The sequence below is a fragment of the Vespa velutina genome, chromosome 24 (assembly GCF_912470025.1).
Source record: "Vespa velutina chromosome 24, iVesVel2.1, whole genome shotgun sequence".
Lineage (NCBI taxonomy): Eukaryota > Metazoa > Arthropoda > Insecta > Hymenoptera > Vespidae > Vespa > Vespa velutina.
This window is the reverse complement of record NC_062211.1, coordinates 285001-311655: the sequence shown is the minus strand read 5'-3', so window position 1 is coordinate 311655 and position 26655 is coordinate 285001. Positions and strand designations below refer to the sequence as shown.

Here is a 26655-nt window from a genome sequence, read left to right as displayed (position 1 = left end):
CTTTTTATTTGTCTTCTTGTTTTTTATTTTCTTTTTTTTTTTTTTTTTTTTTTTTTTTTTTTTTTTTTTCCTCTTCTTTTTGCTACTAAAACACATGCGCGTTCCTACATTCCTTTTTAATCCTAATTGTGCATTTAGGATATCTCAGATCAACATTGAGCTCAATTTAAAATAAATAAATGTTTGTAGATAAGATCTGTGTTATTCCATTTATCTGTAGTTATCTGAAATATATATTTTTATATATAAACTGTCAGAATAATCCGCATTGTGTTAAGTCCCTGAATTATGATCAAGTAAAGTTGAAGTTTGTAAAATCTGGAATGTGCCATACTTAAGTTATTTTTGCATTAATTTTTGATTCTCTATTATCGAAAACTTTTAATTCATTCATACTCCAAATAATGTGATTCTAAAAAATATGTTAGAAATTATTTTCTAATCTTATGTCTCGTTCTTACTCATCAAATCAAATGCAATCAATGAGAATGAAAAATAAACTATTATACGATACTATAATGAAAATAAAGTCGTCTTTTTTGATCATGTTATGGTCATTTATTTGCTGTTAATAAGAAAAATTAATCGTTGGTTTATAAGAATTTTCTTTGGGATATTAGATATGATTAATGTAAACACCAGAATATTATTGAAATGTAAAAATGATAATTGAACTCTATAGGCATCTTTGTAAGGATTATTTACTTATCAGAATTATATTTACTAGATTCAATATTTTACTAGATTTTACTAAACAAATTTACTAGATTCTTTCGAAGTGTTTTAAAATTAAGAACTAAGAGTGTACTCGGACTTGATATTGGCCAGAATGCAGATGAATTTTATGAGGATATGAATATATAAAAAGCAACACTGATATATAATTTGTCCATGATCAAAAGACAGGAAAACTAAAATTGTTTATCCCTCATATAGAGGCCCAATTGTGCGATAAACATCAAACTGGCTTATGTGTTCACGTGCATCTGTTACGAATAAACATTTAATTATTTTTTTATTATAATTTTGTACTTTTTTAGCTCTCTCTCTCTCTCTCTCTCTCTCTCTCTCTCTCTCTCTCTCTCTCTCTCTCTCTCTCTCTCTCTCTTAGTGATAAGAATTTGTATGTATGGATATTTCAATGAAATGAATGGAAAAAGAAATATGGAAAATAATGAAGATTGAAGTATTTTTTCCTTCTCAAAAAAAGCTATGTTTGTACTTACAATATGACTATACTTTTTCGAGTACTTACTTTTTTCTCTTTTTTTTTTTTTTTTTTTTTTCTGAAAAAAACTCATCTCAAGATGATTATGCCGCTAGATTTTGTTCGATGTATTGAAGATTAACAAAAATAATCGATTTTTAACGAAGAAAGATCAATTCTCGCGCATTGCATGATCCATGAATTTTTTTTTATAATGTAAAAATTGAAAATACAAATAATAATCATACTTACTGATTATTATTTCCGAGGGTCCGAAAAATATACTGCAATTTGTTTTCAATCAAAATTATTCATTCTATATAAATGACAATTGTTCAAAGTGCCTGGGGATTGTAACGTATATATCTCAAGTTGTACAATTAGAAATTATTTTGAGATGTGCCCAATCGAGATTAAACATCGTTTAAGCAGCTAGAAATAAAATTGATAAAGTAATAGAAAGAAAAGGTCGAGAAATGGTAATGATAAAAAGAGATTGTAAAACGAACGATTCGAGCTAGCGAACCGGCGCGAAATTTTGAAAACGAACGAGAGGACCGGGCTAGCGACACCGTCAATCAATAATCCTGGCTTTGCCGTTGGGAGAAAATTTCTCCGAATGAAAAATGTAACCGGCGTAAAACCGTCCGGAAGTTTCGTCGACAAAAAGTCTAACGTGGCATGCTACCACCGTAATTGCGGCATCATTTTTCGATACGCGTGACCGTTCGAATTCGACGTCCCGGGTTTTTAAAATGCGCGCGCGCTTTCGTTCTGACCAGACTTGTACTTTCCGTCCCTCCTGTTCCCTACCCTCCCCCACTCCCCTGCATCCACCCCCTCCAGCGCGGTACCATCGCGAATCTCGTTGGAGCTTTCGGCGGTCGTGCACGTTTTTTCAATTTCTGTCACGGCTCGCTTCGTGCCTGCGAGTCCATTTTTTTTTCTCTTTTTTTTTTTTTTCACTACGAAAATTGGCTCGATCTATCGGGGCTCGGCCATTTCCTTTTTCTTCTTTTTTTTTTTTTGTTTGTTTTTCTTTTCTTTTTTTTTTTTTTTTTTTTTTTTTTTTTTTTTTTTTTTTTGTTTTGTTTTGTTTTGTTTCTATCCCTCTAATTTTGACGTATCTACGCCATTTCGAGCCTTTCTTTCTTTCTTTCTTTCTTTCTTTCTTTCTTTTAAATGTTGTCTTTTAACATTGAAAGAAACTTCGACGAAGTTTAACGTTAGATCTAAAATAGATACCACTCAATATGATCAATATCCTATTGTGATTCTGGCTTTAAGAAAATTGATCTATTATGTATTATACCGTGACACGCGTGATATCGATAAGAGACAAGAATACAAGAAATATCTTTGCTCGTTGACAAGGACCAATATTTCGAGAGAGCTTCCGTTTCGATAATCGTAAATCGATATGCTTTTCCTCCCCTCTCTCTCCTCTCTCTCTCTCTCTCTCTCTCTCTCTCTCTTTCTCTCTCTTTCTTTCTTTTTTCTTTCTCTCTTTTTCCTATAGAACGTGGCAACTATATTCGCAGAGTCCTTTTAATTCGCATTTGTGAACAGACCACTTTCTATATCTGCTATCTATACTTTCTTTCTTTGAATAGCTCTTGCTAATACTTCCTCAAATATATATATATATATATATATATATATATATATATATATATATATATTTTCATCGATCGAAATCGTGCGATTTCTAAAAATCTTATGAATCATATGAAAAAGAACGCGAAAAAATAAGTGTGGATTATGGACAGGAACCATTTTCCTTTTCAATAAATGCCGATGAATTTATTATCACACCAAATGAATTTCTTATAAAAGAATATTGAAATTAAAAAGATATATATAAGAAAAAGCTTTAATTCTTGTCTCGTAGGATAATAAAATAATATATTTATAATATGTAGACATTTATAGATTAACGTTTGTTATTAACTTTGTTATTTTTGTTCTTTCTTAAAGAAATATGAATATTTATAGATACCAACTATTCGCTCATGATCAAAGATAGAACGTAACATTGCCTTGTCAATTACTTTGATCTGTTTTTTATTAACCGTTTTTTACTTTTTAATAGAATATATATATATATATATATATATGTACATATATATGTATATATGTATGTATATATGTATGTATATATCTGGAATACAGTTTGTATAAGATATATTTTTAAAATGATAGAAAATATCATTTCTATTTAAAATATTTTTTATTTATATAAAAATAACATAACCGATCGGAACGAATAATAATATATAATACTGTAAGCTCGATTTATTCTTTAAATTAAGACAAATAATGGGCTACAAAGTTTTTTTTTGCTTTCTTTTTTTTTTTTTTGCTTTGCCATATTTTTTCTTATGTCGTGCAATAATTAAAATGATTGATAGAAAAATTGAAGAAATATCATTGTGCCCGATCTCTCGAGTTCTTTCGCTAATCGTCGTTAATCGTCAAGGAGATCAAACAATTTCGAAGGTACGCTTAAAGATTGGATCAAGTTTGAGAGGATGGCAAAGACGAAATCAAAGTTAATTGCCAATTTTCTCTGGCACCAGGCCTCTCCTCCTTTCGCAAGCTTTCCTACTATCCTACAGAATTCATCCTTCCTTCGAACGTCAACAAATCTCTCTCTCTCTCTCCCTCTTTCTCTCTCTCTCTCTCTCTCTCTCTCTCTCTCTCTCACGTCTTCTCTTGCAAGGATAGAATGGAAAAGGAGCGTCGTTTGTATAGAATGCCGCTTACGTGGTTAATAGACCATTTATCGAACGTAATACTTAATAGCTGCTGCTCGATTAAAAAATTACTATCTTTAAAGGTTTATAAGAGTACATTTAATAGAAGGTGTAATTGAGTTTGTGTCTATCTATTCAAGAATCTAATCGTTTGAATTTTCGAAAGAAATTGACTAAACGATAATTAAAGAGACACGTCTATATGTACTATGTACGAATATTTTTCAATCGAGCAAACTTAATCCAATGGCCAGACGAAATCGATAAACAACGAAACCGACGAATTCGTTACATTGAAATATTCATATGCCTAGCCAGCGAAATCCGGAAAATGCTCGATTGGAATTGACACCAGACGATTGAAATTGTTGTTTTTGCCAATATCAGTAAATGCCCGGTGGCTACGAACGATCCTTTCATTTCTTTTTCACATGAAAAAAGACAAAGAAAAAAAAAAAGGATAAAAAAAAAAGAGATAAAAAGAAGCAAAATTTATCTCCAAAAAAAAAAAAAAAATAAAAAAGAAATAAAACCAGGAACAAAAGAAATCGCATTTATTCCTTCGATTAGAATTTCGAAGGGGTAAAAGCGTAGATGAATCGAGACGGTTCGTTCTTTTTGTTTAATCTTTCTCTTTTTTTTTTTTTTTTTTTTTTTTTTTTTTTTTTTTGAAATAAACGAAAGAAGTATCTCGTGTCGTGAAAAATCGGTGAAAAGTTATGAAAGGGTGCGCCTCTTGCTTATCAAATATTCTATCCCGTTGAAAACGAGTGATCTCGATGCTACGTTCCGGTGAAAAAGAAAAGAAAAGAAAAGAAAAGAAAAGAAAAGAGAAAACACAAATAGAGGATTATATATACATATATATTTAGAGAGATAAAGACAGAGAGAGAGAGAGAGAGAGAGAGAGAGAGGTTGCAAAAGGTCAGTAGAGTCAGTCGTCGACTTCGCGCTTTTAAGTGTCCGATAAAATCCATCGTCCTGACAACCCGAAACTATTACAAGGATCTACAAGGATTCTTCGTGCTTTAAAAAAAAAAAAAAAAAAAAAAGAAAAAAGGCAGAGAAGCAAACAGCTCCAAGAATATATTTTCTAAATATTATATAAAAAGTAAAGTCTTACATATAAAAAGAAAAGTTTTATTAACGATCGTTCGATCCAAATAATTAACAACGGAAAATGATTAATTAATATTTTTCCAAAATATATTCGATTATTAGACTCGTTCCAATTGAAGGAATTCTTTTAATTCGTACGAATAAGTAAAAATAGAATAAGTAGAATAATAAGAGTGACGTCGGAAAAATTCGTCAGCGGTATTATCGATACTAGAAAAGACAATTAGTTTTGTACGGAAACAAACCGGGACAAATTTCGTTCGAGACCTTTTCGTATAATCGATATTTCCGACAGGCTGGGTGATACATTGACTTCGACGATTTAGCCGCGGCGTTGAATCTGATAGGGAACGGCAATATATCATTCCCATTTCAATTACAACATAGCATTCGTCATAAACGCGTGTCCTTCTCTCTCAATTCCTCCCACCCTCCCTCTTCCTTCCTTCCTTCCTTCCTTCCTTCCTTTCCCTCTTCCTATGTTCGATATTTATCATTAATGTGCTTGCATTAAGATGAAGCGAAAATTCAGACGATTAGATTTTCGAACAGATAGACACTTTTCTTCGTTAATGATAAAATGAACAAATTATTGCGAATCTTTGTTAATACGTGAAAGTAATTTAAACGATACGTTTGTCATTAAGGAGTATAAAAAAAAAAAAAAATTTACATTAATTCGTTTAAAAAAAAAAAAAAAAAAAAAAATCATCAAAGGACGTATAGTTTAATTTGAAACAGTTGGACACTCGTGTTGTTACATGCATTTATTAGAACGATCTATGATGGTATATCGCGTGTACTTAACTAATTTAACTAACTTAACGTCTTTATTTTTTTCTTTTTCTTTCTTTCTTTTTTCTTTTTTTTTTTTTTTTTTTTTTTGCTCTTTTTCTCTGTACTTATCGATCGTTCCTCTTTTTTGTTACAGGGACTACTACTATGACAGGTGAGTGTGTACTTGGGGATTAGCCTTGAAGGAACGCGTGACTCGGTATAGTATAAACAAATAAATTACTTTTTTTATCGTACTTGACATTTGAAAAGATATGTAGATGGGAAATAAAAACATAATTTTATTTCTTTCCTATTATCGTAATGGACGGAAATAAAATAAATATAAAAATAAGAATAAAAATAAAAAATAAAAAATAAAGAAAGAAAAAGAAAAAAGAAAAAAACGGAGAGAAATTAATTTTAAGAATTTCCAGAATAACGAGGAATAACAATCGAAGGAAAATTGATTGATTATCGTGGAAAAAGAAAATCCTTTCGTGGTCGAAAAAAAAAAAAAAAGGAAGAAAGAGGAAAAAAAGAAAAGACAAGGAAAAAAAAGAAAAGAAATACTGTCGTTTCATTTCGATTATTTTCTTGCCTCATTCGAGAGACCTCTTAGACCTCATCAATTGACATTCAGCCCCGTAATTCGACTCACGGCGAGACAACATGCTCGTTCGCGGACACGTTCCTGATTAAAAGTATTGTCGTTTGAGAAAAAGGCCTTTCAAAGAAACTGAAATAGATGGGGAACAAGTATGCCGGGGGAGTGGATTCAATCCAACCATTGGACCGGCCGAGTGCTGTGACTTTTGAAAGGGCAACGAGAGTCCGTATTTACGTGACCGTAGATAATAATTATTAACTCGACGACTCGAGTCTGCGGGTCGTCTCTTTCTTCTTCGTATCACGAAATAGGAAACATTTCTCTCTCTCTCTCTCTCTCTCTCTCTCTCTCTCTCTCGCTCTCTCTCTCTCCTTTTTCTCTATTTGTCGGCGTATTCGCGCGCAGAATTTTAAAATAAATTAACACGCATGTGCGGCGGTGTGAGAAGCGAGGAAACAGGATAGAAAATAAAGAGAGAGAGAGAGAGAGAGAGAGAGAGAGATAGAGAGAGAAAAGTGGTGAGTCGCAGACCATAACACACCGAGACTTTCTTTTGCTTTAATTGTCACAATTCAGAGACGGTTCGTGACCGGCCTAGAAAACGCATGCGGATATATTCCGTAGAAAACGAAATGCCATGAGGGAAAGAGAGAAAGAGAGAGAGAGAGAGAGAGAGAAAAAGAGAGAGATGGTAGCAGCCCCTTCAACAAATAAAAATCATAAACTCGAAGAACCGTTGGTCGTAGCGGGGAGAATCGCATTGCTACTGGACGAATGAACGAACAAACGAACGAACGGGACTTTAGCTGGAAACGCGTTGAATTAAAACAACGAAATATGAACGCGCAGGTGGTCTTTTCTTTCGGAAAAGCTCGACGATAAAACGTCTGACGTATTACTCTCTCTTTCTCTCTCTCTCTCTCTCTCTCTTTCTCTCTCTCTTTCTCTCTCTCTCTTTCTCTCTCTCTCTGTCTCTCTCTCTCCCCTTTTCTTCATTTCTTTCCACTTTTCGTTTTTGCTTATATGTAACGTAACAACAAAAAAAAAAAAAATAAAATAAAAAACAAAAAATGTAACAGGGTCGGTATTAATTCTTTCGATAGTATTAGTGGATATAATAACACATGTACTTACAAGAACGACAATGTGTTTGTTTAAATGAAATAATAACGATGATTAATTATCGTAATATAGGATATTAAAAAAGATTGCGTACCATCGAAATATTCTCAAAGCGTTTTCAACCGTATCATTATTTTTACGGGACTTTTAATTCACGTTGGTATTCTCGCTTTGTCGAGCTTACAAATGAGCTTATATAATTTTAACATGGCTTATGGCCTTTTTTCATTTTTTTTTTCTTTTTTTTTCTTTTTCTTTTTTTGTAAATTGGAAGAATATTTATTATCAAAGTGAATGAATATTCAAGGTATTATATATAAAGCGTGCGATGAGACGAGACAAACAAGTTTATTTTAAAAGTATAAAAATTAGAGTATAACAGTAGACGTGTTAACGTGTTAACGTGTTAATGTGATTAGTACATCTAAAATAATCGACCTAATGGAAAGTTCTTAATTTCATTACAAAAGGAGCTCTCCGAATAAAAGGTTTCATAATGGAAAATTCTTCATTTCATTAAGGGGTGAAAAAAAAAATAAAAAAACAAAAAAAAAAAAGAAGGAAAGAAAAAAAAACAAGAAACAAAACATGGAAAAATACACTTTTTTAAGTGATGTAATCCTACAAGAAAGTTATTTACGCATTAATCAAAGAATTAAATGAAAACTATTGTACAAATTATTACTCGAGGTGAAACGAGTTAGAAAATTAGAGATGGATAAAAGGCCATAAAATAATTTTTCATTCGTGAAACGAGAAATAAAATAAAATTTTCTGTTGACAAATTAATTCCCATTGCCAGCGTAGAATTAGAGAAGTCGGTCGATAAACGAGCAAACGTGATCGTATCCTTCCATTTACATTTTTTTACATTTTTTTTTTTCTTTTTTTTTTCTTCTTTTTTTTCGAGGGCACGTCAATACATATGAAACCAAAAGAATAGTGAATTGCATGAGAAAATTCATGATGAACTATGAACCTGGACAGAGATATTATTTTAATATTTGCATTGTTATCAACATGTTTCGTTACCATACGCTAGTCTTGTAACCTTTACACAATAAATAAATATATATAATATATATATATATATAAAATACATATAAATATTAGGTGGACCAGAAAGTAATGTCGTTTTCTTAAATTAAATTCAAACGAATAAATTTTTAACAAGTTTTTATTTTTAATCACAATCAAATATCGACATTATTTTCCGGTCCACCTAATATATAATATATTATAAATATATTATATTATAATATTATATATTATAATATATATTATATAGCACAATAACTTTTATCATCTTGAATATCTCCATTCATTTTGGAGATATGGAGAAACTTTGTTTACTAAAGTCATAAAGTACGGATGAGACCATAATATAATAGTAATAATTTTTTTATTGGTAAGAGGCATACTTCAAATCTCTACGACTTTTAATTCTGGACATATTCCCATTCAAACAGAAAACGTAGAAACAAATTTTCTTTAATAAAAAAAAAAAAAAAAAAAAAAAAAAAAAAATTTGTTTATTAATTATTTAATTAATTTATATAATTTAATAAAAGATCAATCTTAAGTTGAAATTTTCTTTCGAAAAATAAGATGAATTTAATTTTTAAATATTTTTATTATGTAAATTGTTTATAACAAATCGTTAATTAATTATTAAAAATACGATGAACAAACAAATAGAGAAAATCCTTCCCTCTTTTAAAATGATATTTGACTCAAGTCTCTAGGACTTTTAGTTCCGAAGATATTCTCATGTAAATGGAAGATATTTACGTTGACAGACTAACTTATATAATTTCATTCATATTCCCTCGATGACACATTGACTTATATAAATTTCGAGAATTTACACGGGCCCATTACTACTATCATTACTATTACTACGAACAACTGTACTATAGGAATAATGAATGAAAATCTTTCAAAGGCGATCTCTTCGAAACGAAAAATTGCAGACACTTGAAACAAAAATCATTTTCAAATATAATTTATTCTTTATTTATTTTATAATATTTCAATTAATATTATTCTAATAAAATCAATTTTATTAATAATTTGGAAATTTTTATTTTTTCTTTTCCTTCTCGATAAGGCCATAACAGTAATGAAATCATTTATATTTTTATTTGCAATTGTGTAAATTTTATTTTGTTTATTTAAAAGTAAAAAATAAAATATCTATCAATAGTTGCCAACGACTATGAAATTTAAAGATATTTCTTTCGTAATAAGGACACAAACTGTCAAATATGTTAATTAATAATTTTTCGTAATACACGATTTAATACTTTTCTTTGTAGAAAATGTTAACGTTTATGTCATTTAAATCAACGCTAATGAAATTGATCATGGCGGAATGTGAATGAATTAATTTCGTTTTTCGACATTTACAACTCTAGTTTCATTTTAAAAATTAGAAAATCTTTGAATCTATTTTGTGCGTCTTTCGTCGAAAAAATCAATATGAGAATAATATTCTCGAGGATCAAAGGGAAAGAATATTGAAAGAAAAATAATTAAATACGATTACGTTTTTATTTTATTTTTAACAAAATAATAATTCGACTTGTCATTCGTAAGAAATAAATATTATTTCTCGTAAGAGATTATGAAGAAAAAGAATTGGATCTTGACTATGAGAACTAATTCAAAGGATTCTGAATCTCTCTTATCTAATCGATTGGATAAAAACGAATAGAAAAAATGCTTACCTTCAAACATTCAAACAGATTACATTGTAATGAGAAACGATCTTAACCCGATTGTATCTCGATCAAACGTCACTCTTTAGTTACTTTTATCTAAAGTAAGTCAATCGATGTTTAATTTGACGCGCGAGTGACGGCCGTCTCCGATCCATGCAGTTAGTCGATTGGGATTAAGCATATCGACTCTCTCTCTCTCTCTCTCTGACCCCTCGTTGAGAGTGGGGTCAGGACGTGTTCGACTAAGCCAGATACAAGTCACACGGCGATGTCTTGACTCTTGGGGAGGACGAATGTCCATAATTAACCATACACCCTGTATCTGCTATTCCGTTTGATCCCAATTGAACGTATCATTCAATATAATCAACTTAATTTACAAATGGTAAATTTCATGTAAAAACAAATAATAAAATATTCATACAGATACGTACTATTACATACGTATAATTAACTTAATGATTCGCTTGTTGCCTGATCGTGTCTATCATTGTTTGAAATTAAATAATCATTAATTAAGACAATAAACTTCCTTTTATGCGTTATATCTGATATATATTTTCTCATTAGAAGAAAGTGATATTTTATTAGAATCAATTCGATGGCTGATAATTCTAATTTGTTACTTAGCCAGAATAGAACTATAAAAGACATTGAAACGACATCTTATCGAATATTCTCGACTTTCCCTTTCTCTCTCTCTCTCTCTCTCTCTTTCTTTCTGCGAATCCACCAGTAGATACGCACCTGCGACATTAAAGCTCTTATCTACCATTAATAATTCTTTCGATAATACAACCGAGACCAAGACTATATCTAGTCGAACGATCGTCGCCACTACTGTATAACACCGAAGAACGACGCATTAATTTCTTGTGAAAGCTTCTCGGCAAGAAGCCTCCTCCTGCTCCTCCTCCTCCACCTCCTCCTTCTCTATGTTTGTATGTATGTATGTACTATGAAAAACATCTTGGTATTGGTAAATATACGTGGAAAGCATTTGAAAACGAACGGGAAACGGTGCTAAAACTCAAAGAGATAGATAGAGGGAGAGACAGAAAGAGACAGAGAGAGAGAGAGAGAGAGAGAGAGAGAGAAAGAGAGAGAGAAAGAGAGAGAAAGAGAGAGGGAAATAGAGAAAGAGAGAGAAAGAGAGAGGGAAATAGAGAAAGAGAAAAAGAAAAATAGATAATGTTCTATGGAAAAATAATGATGGCTGCAAAAGAGAGGAAAGTTTTTTTCTTTTTTTTTTTTTCTTCGAAGCTATGCGAATCGCCATGATATCTTCAAATGGAAAGCGATTTTTGGTATTGTCGAGATTGATCGAACGAATCTTAAAAAGATATTTGAATGTGTTTGCGTGCGTACGTGAGTCCGTGTGCCTCCGTTTGTGTCGGTGAACGAATAAGAATATGAGGGTAATCGTTGAAGGTGAATGAAGAAAGGGAAGAAGAACGAACAAAGGCTACCCAAGAATGAAAAGAGAAAGAGAGAGAGAGAGAGAGAGAGAGAGAGAGAGAGAGAGAGGGAGAGGGAGAGGGATGGAGTTATTATAAAGATTTCGAAGAACGAGGGAGAACTTTCTCAAGCTTTATAAGGGTCTGCCTCTGTAAGTGTATGCGTATTTTGTATACCCGGAGTACACAGGAATATTTCTCGTCATCTCATTTCCTTTCACGAGAAAACTTGCACGATTTGGTCCGTATGACGCTACTCTCGGGATCTTGGCCTGCTTTCGGTCTCTTTTTTTTATTTTTTATTTTTTCTTTCTTTTTTTTTTTTTTTTTTTTTTTTTTTCTTTTTCTCTTTTACTCTTCCTCTCTTTTCTTTCCGCCCTTTCCCTCTTTTTCTCTTCTCTCTTTTTTTCCATTCTTTTTTTTTTTTTTTGTTTTTTTGTTTCTTTTTCTTTTTTGCTTTTTTCACTGTACTCCTCCGCGGAGAACAATTTAAGAACGCTCATTTATCTTTGCAAAACGAAGAAAACATTCACCGAGAAGTCGATCTCGTTTCGCTTTAAGCCGCGCTCTATTTTTGTTCCTTCTTCTTTTCTTTTTTTTTTTTTTTTTTTCCTTTTTTATATTTCACAAACGAAGACATATAGGAGAAATTGGTATAGCGAATTTAATTGTTACATGAAAGAATTTTGCTCAATTTTCCCTCGTGACGTTTCATTTTCTCGATCTTTGTCTCAGATCAGAAGGGTGGGGTGGGCGGGGCGGGGCGGGGAGGAAAGAAAACAGAAAAAAAACGATAAAATATTAGATTCGAATTGAAAAGGTAAAGAAGATTTGAAAGAATAGAAAGATCGATCGAAAAAATGGATATCTCCTTTTGACGAAAGGTCGCGTTATGAACTCTACCAACGAGGATCGGGTTTACGAGTTACCGTCCAGTAAAGAGGATGGAGGAGGAATAGAGGAGGGCTAGCTTTGCAGCTTTGTACGCAGCAATTCTCTGATGGTGAGAAGAGCGTGAATGGACGTGTAGAACGGCAGAGAGAGAGAGAGAGAGAGAGAGACAAAGATAGGTAGTTACGTTCGTCGAAATTAAAGGGTTGCCACCGTAACGTAATTCCAAGCAGCCTGAAACTGGCTATTAAACCAATGCAAATTAGTGCAAGACAATCCGAGCAAGGAGTGAAAGAGAGAGGAGAGAGAGAAAGACAGAGAGAGAGGGAGAGAGAGAGAGAGAGAGAGAGAGAAGAAGAAGAAGAAGAAGAAGTTTGCTCCTTCTAATTACGTATCGAAGAAGAAGGAGGTGGAGATGGAAGAGTAAGCGAAAAGTCTCCAAGCAGATCGGATACTATCACAGCGTTCATATTCGTTGCCACAAGAAAAAGAACAAAACAAAAACAAATATCATTGTTTTTCTCTTTTTCCTTTTTGTCTTTCCCCCTTCGTACTTTTTCATTAACACGTACATACGTGTTACACACTGGCTGGGTTTCCTCGTTATTTACCGTCCGAAAAATAAAACATGAGGCAGACGTTCCGAAGAAATTTTAATTTAGGTCGTTGCTCGGACAGGGTTCACTGAGAAAAAAAAAAAAACAAGAATAGCAACGAGTAAAGACGATTTGAATACGATCATTTCTGTAGAATACGACATGACGTTCTTCCTTTTTTTTTCTTTTTTTTACTTTTTGACAGAAAGAAAGAGGAAAAAATTGTTATGTGCATAAATGAAATGCATTTCAGATACGTTTATTTCTCTTTTATTAAATCCATCACTATAATTAATCTAAATTTGTATTTAAAAATGATTTAAAATGATGAATAATATATATATATATATATATATATATATATATATATATATATATATATATATAAATAGAAAAGAAAAAATTCATATGAACATGTCCACCCGATATATATAACAATAATAACATTCAAAAGTGATAGATACATTTTTAATTTACCTTTAAAACAAAAATTAAATGTTATTATTATTATCAGTATATATACTATACTGATAATTTATATATATATATATATATATATATATATATATATATATGTATATGTGTGTTTGTCTGTGTGGTATATAATTAAATGAAAGTAAACAATAAAAATTATCGGAACATAATAAGAGTCGATAAAATGGTAATTTTCGGTCTGACCGATATTCTTAAAGGGCAACTTTCCACAATGACAATGGAGGAAGAGACGGACAAAGAGAGAACGAATGTCCTGCCGATGCAATAAAATGGCACGTAAACCAGCTTTTAAAGGGCACTGGACGATCGCTTCGTACGATCGTAAAACGTGGAAATGTCATTCGTGCTATTCGCGTGGATATTTCGACGACCGTTAGACATCATCAGTATCCATATATCATGAGAATGCATGGTGCATCGTACATTCGAGTTAGCCCGAATCTTGATAACCTTGTTAACTAGAATAGAATTTTATTCAAATAATAAAAATAAAAGCATCGATAATCTATGAATCTTCGATAAGAAAGAAAAAAGTGCTTCGTGTTAGTCGAAGAATTCCGAATAATTAAAAGCGCGCAAGGAAAATGATTTTTATCGAACAATACTTTTTAATGAAAGTATTGTTCGATCGTTAACGAAATTAATATTTCGTTAACGATCGTACACTTACATCGCTTAAGATGAAATCTTTATTCAATTTAGACGGATCGTTCGTAACGGTAGCGAACGTCACACACAGAGAATTATCAACTATTCGATAAGGTTTCTAATTCGTCATTTCTGATTGACGGAAATGGGTCGCTCCTTTTACGTCGGATAAGACTTTACTTTCATATATTAAATCATCTTCTCTATATCCCACGTGAATAAAGCCTCGAATCGGATTTTTCTAAGCTGTCACATTTAATCGTAAACGAAATCATTTTCTAATAAGCTTTAGAACATAACCGATGAATTATTATATCTTATTCTTTTTAACATAAGGAACGCGTTAAAAAATAATTTTATCACATAATCCTCACGTCCAACTAATATCGTCAAGAAGAAAAGAGAGAGAGAGAGAGAGAGAGAGAGAGAGAGAGAGAGAAGAAAGATAGATAAAAAAAAATGACGTGTTAAAATAAAATCGTGGCATCGGTCATGAGAAATGCAATAATTTCGAGAAAATAGCATCGCGTCGAGAGCCACTGACAGAAAGTTTATTTATGATAGTGCACGAGCTTTTCTCCTATCTCTCTCTCTCTCTCTCTCTCTCTCTCTCTCTCTCTCTGTCTCTCTTTCTCTCTTTGCCTGGAGCAACAAGCCAGCCAAGCCGTAATAATTGCGACGGTGAAATGTAGTCCTGGGACGCGTCCTGTAACATCGTTCCATTCTTCTGTCTCCTGATGAAAGCGAGAAATTTAACGAAGGATCACGAATCTTTCTCGTTGATCCTTAAATCGTTTCGTCAACAGAAAATAGCCAGTCGATCTGTCAACGTTTTTCCAAATATCCATTCTTCGCCGATATTAATTTTATTTTTTCTTTATTTACAATTCCAATCGAATCGTATATAAAATATATTTGCTTTATTATATTCGAGTGGATATCATTAGAAAAGAAAGAAAAAAAGAAAGAAAAAGAAAAAGGAAAAGAAAAAAGAAAAAAGAACAGAAAAAGTGTAATTAGATAAGAACGATTTATTTAAAGAGCAAAAGTAATATGATCGAGCATACTATGGATACGTAAAAGACGAGATAGTAAAAGCGATCGATCGTAACCACGAGAGGACTATGAGGAGAGACCGTTTACGAGCGGCAGGACCAAAGAGATGAGTGCATGCATATGTATTCGGATCGGACCGACGTCGAGGCAACTCGAATTCATCGGATGAATTCTAGTCAAGGGCCTCTAATACCAAATTTCATTAAAATCCATTCAGACGGAGCAGCTGTTATACGTGTCGTCCTCGATATATGTACATAGAAAGGGAGAAAGAAAGAGAGAGAGAGAGAGAGATAGAGAGAAAGGACAGGAAACGATAGAGATAAAGACAAAAAACCGAGAGAGAGAGAGAGAGAGAGAAATACAGATGCTATAATAGGCTTACAGGATCTCCACAAAGGAACGCTCGAACAGCGTTATCTCGGAAAAATGTTGCAATTTCTCGCGGTTAGAGGATGCTCCGGTTTAAGTATTACCCCTTGGGAACTACATAAATTATGGGGATTCTAAAAATGGGAAAACGTCGGCTTGTTGGCACAATACTGCGAGACAGGAAATCTTAATTATTCTATTTACATAAATCGAATAGACCACGATAAAAAGATACGTTTTTACGTTCTTTTACTATGAGTTAATCAACGTCATTCAGTGAGAGATTTTTATGGCATTATGTGAACGTATCTGATTTTTTTCTTCTTTCTTTCTTTTTTTTTTTTTTTTTTTTTTTTTTTTTTTTTTTTTTTTTTTTTTTTCTTTTCTTTCTTTTTTCTATACAATATTAGTATCGTCAATTTGCAAAGAATCGAGGCAAGAAAAATGTGTAGAGAAAGAGAGATAGAGAGAGAGAAAGAGAGAGAGAGAGAGAGAGGGAGGGAGGGAGGGAGGGAGGGAGAAAATGTTGGACGCAGGTGTTCAAGAGAAAGAAACGTCCCAGAAACTCGAACCACGAAATGCCTTTGTTTCATATTATATATTATTATAGCCTTGCGCTACAATTTTACTTGCGTCCCATGCCAACAATATTGTTATGTTCGTATCGAGTCTCCGAGGATGCTTCGATTATTTGCTTTCAATTAATCATCGTAAATAATTGTTGCATTACAGTGGAAATAATAAATGCGGCCGTTCTTGTCGTCGAACCGCTAATAACGCATATTGGCGCAGCTATTACTGTATAAAGAAAGAGAGAAATTTATAGACAATTAGAAATATTTAAAAATTAAAAACTCAAATCTTTTTCATATTAATGTCGAAGGAATAATTATAATATTTTTGTTACAACGATAAAAACAAATTTCACGATATTCAATATTAACTTAGGCCAAGCTCTGAATTAAAATTCTATCCGTAATGTTTATCTTTCTTCCTTAATAGATCCATTTCTATTTTAAGGACATAATAAAATAAGTAAAACAAAAATAATTCTCGACGAATATTATCTTCGTTAACTATAACACGCATACATTAATATCAAATATTTTTGAGTGCTTCAAAACGAAATAAAAGAAAAAGAAGAAGAAGAAGAAGAAGAAAGGAAAGAAAGAAAACAGAAAGATTACAGATATAAATTGATTGAATTGAAGATAAAAATTGTGTCGACGATTAAATTAATTTTTTAATCGTATTAACTTTGAAATAAATAGCATTTTAATACGATATAAAATTTATATATGTATGAATTCGATTACAAATATTTATTTTCAAAATAAGAAACTCAACTTGTCATAAAAATAAGATAAAGAAGAAAAAGAAAAAGAAAGAAAGAAAGAAAGTGAGAAAGAGAGAGAGAGAGAGAGAGAGAGAGAGAGAGAGAGAGAGAAAGAGAGAGAGAAAAAAAAGAGAAAATGAAGTAGAAAACAACAATAGCCTTAACTCTTCATATCATTCTCTTCTTTCGTTTCTCTCGATGATTCTTACGAGAAAATCGTCATTGGATAACGAATAATAGACGTCTCCAAAAGAAAGAACGATATATATATATATATATATATATATCACATATATAAAAGTGGAAACGCGTTACGTTCTGTTCGAGAAGTTCTAACAACGACTCATTGGTCCCGGCAATATCGAGACGTCGTGGACAGGGCACGTTGCCGATCTAAGAAACGAAACAGGGCTTGCTACTCCTGTTGCTGGTAACAGTATTAGTGACCTCTTCAAAAGTACATATACACACACTCATTTATATATATATATATATAAAGAAAGAGAGAGAGAGAGAGAAAGAGAGGAGAGAGTAGAAAAATAGAAGGGATGAGAAGAAAAGCTCAATGTTCTTGGGGTGGATAGGAGATGCTCAACGGGATGAGGTGATTTGTGGAAAACAAATAATTGTCACTGGTGCCAATCACAGAGCTCGTTGGACCGGACCAGCTTCTGTCTCGACGTTGCTCCTTGATGAAAATCTGTCGATTTATTCGCTTCTTCCATTTCTTCTTTCTCTCCTCACCTCTTTTTCTCCTTCATCCTAGCCTGTATCTTTCTTCGTCCCATAAAACATTCGACTATTTTTTCTCTCTCGTCTTTTTAACAATAGAAAAGAAGCGGTTTTTCTCGAGTGAAAGACTATGAGGCCCACGTCGATATCTTTCTTCGTCGTGCAGGACAGAAAGAAAAGTCGAGCATTTACTTGAGATTTAAGATAACGTTATGTTGATACATTGATCGATTTTTATTCTTTTAGGATAATGGGTATACGTGTTTTTTTTTTTTTCCTTTCTCTTTTTTTTTTCTTTTTTTTTTTTTTCTTCTCTCTTTATTGCAAAAATTCGTGATTGCATTAATGACGATCGAGAAGAAACTTGACGAGTAAGAAAGGTTTCGAAAGGATCAGGTTTAACTATCGGTTGACCGATAATTGGACGTGGTTTTGTTTTTCCGAAGAGATTTCAAAAAAAAAAAAAAAAAAAAAAAAAAAAAAAAAAAAGAGAAAGAAATGATAAGAAGAAGAGAGGAGAGATCGATCTAAAAGAAAGAAAGAAAAGAAGTGAGAATATAAGAGAAGAGAAAAAATAAAGAAAAAAAAAAAACAGTGGTCGAGACGACAGGAAGTACTGGCGAAGATGACATCTCTCTCACTCGTCCCTTCTCGTGCTTAGCGCACCCACCCCTTTCCCCATCCCCCTTCTCTCTCTCTCTCTCTCCCTCTCTCTCTCTCTCTCTCTCTCTCTCTCTCTCTCTCATCTCGAATCGTGCCTATTATTCGAAAGTTTCAAAGTGAAACACCGAGAGAAACTCCGACCGACTGCGCGTCGTGCGAAACTTTTAACAACGCCAGGAAGGCACGAATTCGTATATACCACGAGCTATGCCATTGGCGCAAACGAGAAAGAGAGAGAGAGAGAGAGAGAGGAAGAGGAAGAGGGAGAAGGAGAGAGCTAAAAGATAGATGGATAGATAGGTAGAAATACGGAGGATGGCTAGAAAAGGTGGCGGAAAAGCAGAAGGTCGTGCTCTTCCTCTCTTTTACTTTCATAGGACGCATAGAGGGGAACGTAAAGAAGACACGAGACTTTTATTTCAAGGGAGGCTTGAGAGGGCAAAAAGTAACGGGACAGACAGAGGAAGTACATGGCCGGATAAATACGAGGGCTTGCGGATTTTTCGCTTTTTCCTCTCTCTCTCTCTCTCTCTCTTTCTTTCCCCCCTTCTTCGACCTGTTCATTTTATTTCTCCCCTCCCTCCAGCTTTCTCTCTCTCTCTCTCTTTTTCTCTCTATCTATCTATCTATCTATCTCTCTATTTCTCTATCTATCTATCTATCTGTCTATCTATCTATCTATCTATCTATCCATCCATCTATCTATCTTTTTCTATTCGTCGTACTTGGAACACACTTTGGCAATGCCAGATCGATTTTATCGAAAGTCTAAACACGCACGATTAAATTCACTTCATATCGGGTAAAGAATTGTGTACGTGCGTATGCGTTTATGTGTGCGTTTGTATGTTACTATTCTTTCTGGTCGGTACGCTGGTTATGAACCGATCGAACCTTCTTTCCTTTTCTATACGCGTTACTAGACATGAGAATCGTTTATCTTCTCTCTCTCTCTCTCTCTCTCTTTCTCTCTCTTTCTCTCTCGCTCGCTCTCTCTCTCTCTCTCACTCTCCCTTTCTCTCTTTCTCTCTTTCGATTCGCAAATCGATAAGGAATAGAGAATGTTTTCTGGTCGAGAATCTGGACACGTACGAACGAAATTCGTCGTCGCTTCGTTGCGTGCCGATACGTAAAGATGTCCGATTTCGACTTTGGAACAGAAGATGTCCAACAATTTACATATTTTTCTCGTTTTTCGATTTCATTCTTCTCGATTTAAATAATACGACGGTTGTCGACGAATATACACTTATCTTCTTTATTTCAATGATAAAACATTGTCAATAATTAATTATGTAAACTCGAAAAACAAAATCAATCATAAAATCATGAGATCAAAAAACGTTTCGTTACGAGAGATATGAGTGAAAAAAAAAAAAAAAAAAAAAGAAAAAGTAAAAGAATGAAAAAATGTTATTAACAAACGACGAACGACGAATTTTTAATAGTCAATAATAGAATTTATATTAACGAGCTGTCCCTCTTTCAATCGAGACAAATATCGTTAAAAATTTAAGAGAGAACATTGATTAATTATAAAATGAATTTTAACGATCAATAATAAATAAGCGAAATAAATATAGTAAAAAGGTAATTGTAAAAATGACGAATCATTTCACGAAGACGAACGGGAAACATGTTTTCGTGCTACGTTATGTCAACGATTAATCGTTCGTACGAAAATTAATCAATCTCGTACCTTTTCATAGATATATATTTCGATTCGAAAGTGTTCCTTCTTTTTTTTTTTTTTCTTTCTATCGACGTACAAACGTCATCATAATCAAGTTGAAATTACAGATTCCAAGAAATGAAAGTTTCACGCATTCAACGCGAAATAATTCAATCTTAATTCGCGAATACCGCATTACCGCCCAACGCTCAATGAATTATTCAAATCTAATTTATTTGTCTTACGTGTGTATTAACCACAGTATATCTACAATTATATACATATACACAAAGTAGTGCATCTAAAATGAATGTTACAAGTTGACTTTTTCGTAACTTGAACTTAACGAGTTGATTCCTTTTTTTTTTTTTTTTTTTTTTTTATTGTCGAAATAATTTTTCAAAAGTCACTTATCGATAGCTATATATCCAAATTGGCATGTTTCACAATTTCGAAAAAATCATGAATTTGTAACATTTGAAGCGTCTATATTTATATAAACTATATATATATATATATATATATATATATATATATATATATATATATATTTATGTTTTATCATACGTATGTAAAACACGATTGCACAGATTGCACAAACTGAGAAAATTAACGAGATTGCGACAATTGAAATATTCGTAGCATTAGCTCTGAAAGAGGAATGTTACCGAAATAAAATAACATGGCTCTTCGAGTGAAATCTAATTACGAATTATACAGAAAGTTCTGTAACGCGATGTCCAAATTGAAACTATGTATTCTTTTTATCATACTAAGTCAAAAAGTCTTAATACAAATATTCCCTAAAGTCGATTGTTTCAAAGTTATAACGAAAAAACAAAATTGGATAAAATAAGAACAATTATTTTTGACTAAAAATAATATTATTTATTAATAATAATTAGTACAATAATTAAAGAGAAATTTCTAAGTTATGTTTATACGATATTTTCACATAAAAATTATTTATTAAATACAAACAATACAATTATGTCGACTATGAAGCTGCCACACAAACTTAAACGAATTGTTTTTCACACTTGCCACATAAGATAATATTAACAAATCGATTGTCGTTTTAAATGAAAACATCGCATAAGCAACATAGCTTAGGAATTTTTCTTTAATTATTATTTAATTATCAATAAATAATATTTTTCTTATTTTATGCAATTTTGTTTTTTCGTTTGACACAATCAACTATACGGCTTATGTGTATTAAGACTTATTGATTTAGAATGAAAAAGTAGAATACACAGTTATAATTTCATTACGTTGCAGGATACCATATATATACATATATATATATAGATATTATATACATATATAATGTGTTCAGAAACTACAATCTCTTTGAAATAGTCGCTTTTATTCGCAAGACAAAATACAACAGAAGAATTAACGGGCTATGCTTTCCAATCGAATTTAACATCAAGTTCATAATTTTGTTGCTCCAAACCATTTCGAAAGAGAAACCATTATGAATAATATTTAAAATAAAATAAATAAATAAACAAAAAAAAAAGAAATTCGAAGGTTTCATAGGAAATCTGTACGCGCGCGCGTGCACACACACACACGAATACACAAACGTAGTAGACGAATATCGACGATAAACTCGTCGAATCCATTTTGCTGCAATTCAAGTAACATTTGTTTCCGCATGGAAAAGGAAAGAAGAGAGAGAAAAAAAAAGAAAAGAAATAGATAAACCCTGATATTTAAAGATCGATGATAATAATGAATAAATAATATTGAAAAAAGAAGAATTAATAGCGGCCCACCGAGAAGCGCTTTAATTCAACATTCATTGAATGATATACATGCGCATCAATGGATGGACGATACGGAAAATCAAATTTATATCCTAATAATCCGTAATTAATTTATCACTATATCGTTCATTGTTATTCGACCATCGTTTATTGCATGGATAATGCATGTTTTCGCTGATAACGTAAATTTGTCACCGCCTCTTTCCCGATATCGTTCGTGCTTCGAATACATTTCAAGTTGTTTCGACATATAATAAATTAAAAAAAAAAAAAAAAAAAAAAAAAAAAAAAAAAAAAAAAAAAAAAAAAAAAAAAGAAGAAAGAAGAAAAAAACAAATGCTATTAAACTGTCGTTAATAATGATCACCCGCGAATTACAGTTTTATTTAAAAACGTCGACTTTAACAAACCCGAACGTTCTCGAATCTCAGAATATTTCTATGATAATTCATTTAATAACTGATCAATGGTTCTTATATTCTATTTTCGTTCTTTTATTATAGAATAATCACACTAATTAATTATCGATTATGAACAAAACGAAAACGTTCGATTTGCCTCTTCGTATTAGACCAGTCACAAAGATGGAACTTTATTTTCAGTTACTATGCATCGACCGCTTTTCCACCTCGTTTGGCACCGCCACTGAAAAGACCTCGTTTAATGCCACCGGCCCGATCCCAACATCCGAAGCAACAGAAACAACAGCCGAGCAACAACACCGCCGCAGTGCCAGATTTGAATCAACTCAAAGTATACAGTGAGTACAGTGAGACCGATCCCCCATCGTCGTCTCGATATACCTTTTTCTATAATAATAATAATAATTATTATAATAATTATTATTACTTTAGTTATAACATTTCATTAAAGTCCTCTTTGATTCTCCTAATGTTTTGAAAGACCTCATCGAACAGATCACGAAACGTTTATTCTTTTCAATGACTTCGACGACGAATAAAGAACAATCACGTTTCAAAGATCCTCTCCCTCTTTTTTCAGTGGTATAAAAAAAAAAAAAAAGAAAAAAAAACAGAAAAAAAAAGAAAGAAAAAAAAACGGAAGAGGAAGGAAGGAGTCTCCGGACGGCTACAATTATTTTCTTGCTACAGGCAGGTTTTCCCGTAAAGTGCTGACCAGGACACCAAGAGAGAAAAAGAGAGAGAGAGAGAGAGAGAGAGAGAGAGAGAGAGAACGTGAACGTAGTCCTTTGATGGCCCGAGTCTTTTTAATGGATGATCGTAGAGAGAAAGAGAACGTCAGCCTCTAAAGCCGTTGATTTCACAGTTTTAGAAGCACGATCTTTCGACGTAAAAACCGCACTCACCATTTACCTGCCTTCTTCCACGATGAAACGGACTCTCGATGCACTTAACCAATGATCGGTCGTTCAGAAATTTCCCTAAAAATTCAACTTGCACGCTAGAAGCTTACTCATCTTCTCGAAAGCTTCACGAATAAGTGCATTCTCGCGTTCTCAGATTCTCTTATATAGTACGACGATACTAGCTTATGCGGATAAACGTGTCCTCTCTCTCTCTCTCTCTCTCTCTCTCTCTCTCTCTCTCTCTCTCTGTCTATCTATCCATCTATCTATCTATCTGTCTGTCTGTCTGTCTGTCTGTCTGTCTGTCTTTTTCTTTAGGATGTTCATGTTGCACGTTTATTTATCAGAGGTGTTTATACTTGCAGGTAATCCAGACATACTTATATGCGGCAACTGCAGGGATATGTTCACCGATCTCGGGGAGCTTCTCGAACACAAGCGGAACTACTGCAAACTGCGGTTCACATGTAAATGTCACACCTTCAACGGAGCCGCCCCAAGTATGTACTCGAAAGAAAGTTAGAGGCGCGCCCCTCCGGTACGTAGACGCGTCTCTGACCCGATCGAGTGCCAACCACCGCCTCTCGCGAGGTGCACTCTCTCTCTCTCTCTCTCTCTCTCTCTCTCTCTCTCTCTCTCTCTCTCTCTCTCTCTCTCTCTTTCTCTCTCTTTCTCTCCCTCATCTTTTATTTACAAATCTTTCCTCCTACCATTCTTCTACGTTATTAAAAGAGAAAATAAAGAAACTCTCGTTCGTCTTTCTTATACCTTTTCTCAAATATAATATATTTTCGTTTCTACGAAAGTACGAATCCTCCCTCTCGTTGATATTTCTGTTGAACTTTTCGTTTATTATTAAAGATAAATAAAAAAAAAAAAAAAGAAAAAGGATAAAAAATTCATGTTCTTCATCCTTTTTCAATCATCATAAAATAAAGACAAATTCTTCTTCATCTTCTTCTTTCGTATGTCACATTAGAAATACGCACAGATAAATAATCTCTTTTGAAATAAAATCCAAACAAAGGGATCGAAATATCTTTACAGTCTTTTGCTCCTTTGTTTGACAAATGTTTCTAGTCGGCTTTTCGCTTATTATATTAAATAGAAAAGCCATAAAAAGAAAATCCATGTTTGTCCTCGTTCAGTTGTCATTATATAAGAAAAATCCTTTAAAGAGACATAGAAATTTTTCTTTCTCCTTCTCCTCCCCCCCTCTTTCTCCTCCTCTTTCTCTTCCTCTTCTTTTTCATCTTCTTCTTCTTCATCTTCTTCTTCTTCATCTTCTTCTTCTTCTTTTTTTTTATCACATTATAAAGTAAAAAGATTCGAAAATAAATCAAAGCGTATTATCGAATCGTTTCCAGCTTTATTAGTCTTTTTTAACGAACAATTTTAAATTCCACTTTTGTGAAATATTTTTAATTCTTTCCAACTACATATACATATATATACATATATATACACATATATACATATATATATATATATATATATATCATTCATTTTAAAAATGTTATCTTGGATACGTTCGAGAAAGACGTTGAACGTTGTCCTCACGGTAGTTTTTCACTGTCTCTTTGTCAGTGAACTGTCAGAAGGCAGAAGGAAAAATTCGGAAGAGCTCAAAGTAAAATGATCGTAACGCGTCTTCTTCCTTCTACAATGTTCATATTCATTTGTCCATTTTTATCTCTCCTCGATCAATATCGTCTTATTACGTTTCACGATAAAATTCGAACCACACAGAGTATAGACGTTAGATATAAAAAAAAAAAAAAAAGAGAAAGGAAATAATATGTGTGAACGAATTGATATCATTCGGGAAATAGAATTTTCTTCAACCCTTTTTCATATAAACACGTTGTTCCCAAAATCCTTTTATCTGATGACGGACATAACGCACCAGCTGTGTCTGCGTATTGTATAGATACATACATATAGAATGATCCACTTACTTAAATGGAACCACTTATTGATATCTCTGTAAAAGATATTAATTTTTAACGAAAAACTTTCAAACGTATATTATTATTCTTTTTTTAGTTTTACAAACGGAATTTGATATATATTTTCAAATATGTTTCGTATATTCGAATATTCACAAAAAAAAAAAAAAAAGAAAAAATCAAAGTAGTTCCAGTTACGTTCGCTCCAACATGTATTGCAATTTAGCATACTTGAAATTTCCATTTTGTCATTCAACTTGAAAATGAAATTTTCATAATGATAGAAATATATAAAAAAAAAAAAAAAAAGAATATTGAATGAAATACATTATACGCAGATCTCTCGACCCAAGTCGCGTACGTTCGCAAAAAAAGAAAAAGGGGGAAAAAAAAAGAAAAAAAAGGAAAAAGAAAAAAGAAAAAAAAGAAGAAAGAAAAAGAAAGAAAGAAAGAAAAAAATTATAACAAGTCCCTCGAAAGGATAAAATTTTTAAATTTGTTAGAAAAAATTTCTTTGATTAAGGAGTAACTTTATACGATGAAATGAAAATGGAAATTTGACATAACTCCAGCTTGCATATGTACGTAAGCTCGTAGTAGTCGAGAAGTCTGATGAGATAGCTGACCAAGACCGTTTGTTACTTTCACGAACAGGAGACTCTACGACGGCACTGCTCTGTGTGCTTTGCAAGGTGTCCTTTCCAACGGCATGGGAATTGATGGTTCACGCTCAAGCTGCTCATATGATAAACATCTACGAACTTGGTACACGGCCACAGAGTCCAAGATCAACGCAAAGTCCACCGCAAAGTCCGAGCCAGCACGCCAAGGAATCGTCGCCTTCGCCTCAGGACTTTCAAGTAATTTACTCTCTCTCTTCTCTCCTCTCCCCTCCTCTCTCTTTCTCCCTCTCTCTCTCTCTCTCTCTCTCTCTCTCTTTCTCTCTCTCTCTCTGTCTGTCTTCGTTTGAATTAGAAATGGGATCAAGTATAAACAAGCGTTTAAACCTAATCTTATTTCACAAACAATGAACTGCATCTTATTTATGCGAATAATATCTATAACAAACAATAACAATAATAATAGCTTGAACTTGATCGCATCTATGATCGTAATAAATTAATTGAGAAAATTAGAAGATAGAGAGTTCACAAAAAAATGGATGACGTTAGTAAAAAGAAAAAAAAAAAAAAAAAAGAACTGGAAAACCAAGAGTAGGTACTGAAGAGTAGAGTAAAAACAAGGTAAAATCTTCTCTGGTTCTTCGAGCTGGAAGAAACCCATAGCGATTTACGCGATTTTGAAAAAAGCTTAAGTAGTCGGCCAGCAGCGGATTTTATCGAGATGGACAAGCATGCAAGAGGAACTCTTTCTC

At 32.8% G+C, this 26655-nt stretch overlaps 1 protein-coding gene across 11 annotated transcripts in view; it reads left to right on the top strand.

The window, feature by feature from the left end:
• LOC124957032 overlaps nt 1-26655 on the top strand; it is a 271790-nt gene that overhangs the window by 238083 nt on the left and 7052 nt on the right. For all 11 annotated transcript variants that reach the window (XM_047513623.1, XM_047513624.1, XM_047513626.1 and 8 more), the window contains 4 exons: nt 6014-6031; nt 22607-22764; nt 23697-23831; nt 25935-26140. In XM_047513623.1, the coding sequence (XP_047369579.1) occupies nt 6014-6031; nt 22607-22764; nt 23697-23831; nt 25935-26140 (517 nt within the window). The remainder of the gene's footprint in view (nt 1-6013; nt 6032-22606; nt 22765-23696; nt 23832-25934; nt 26141-26655) is intronic.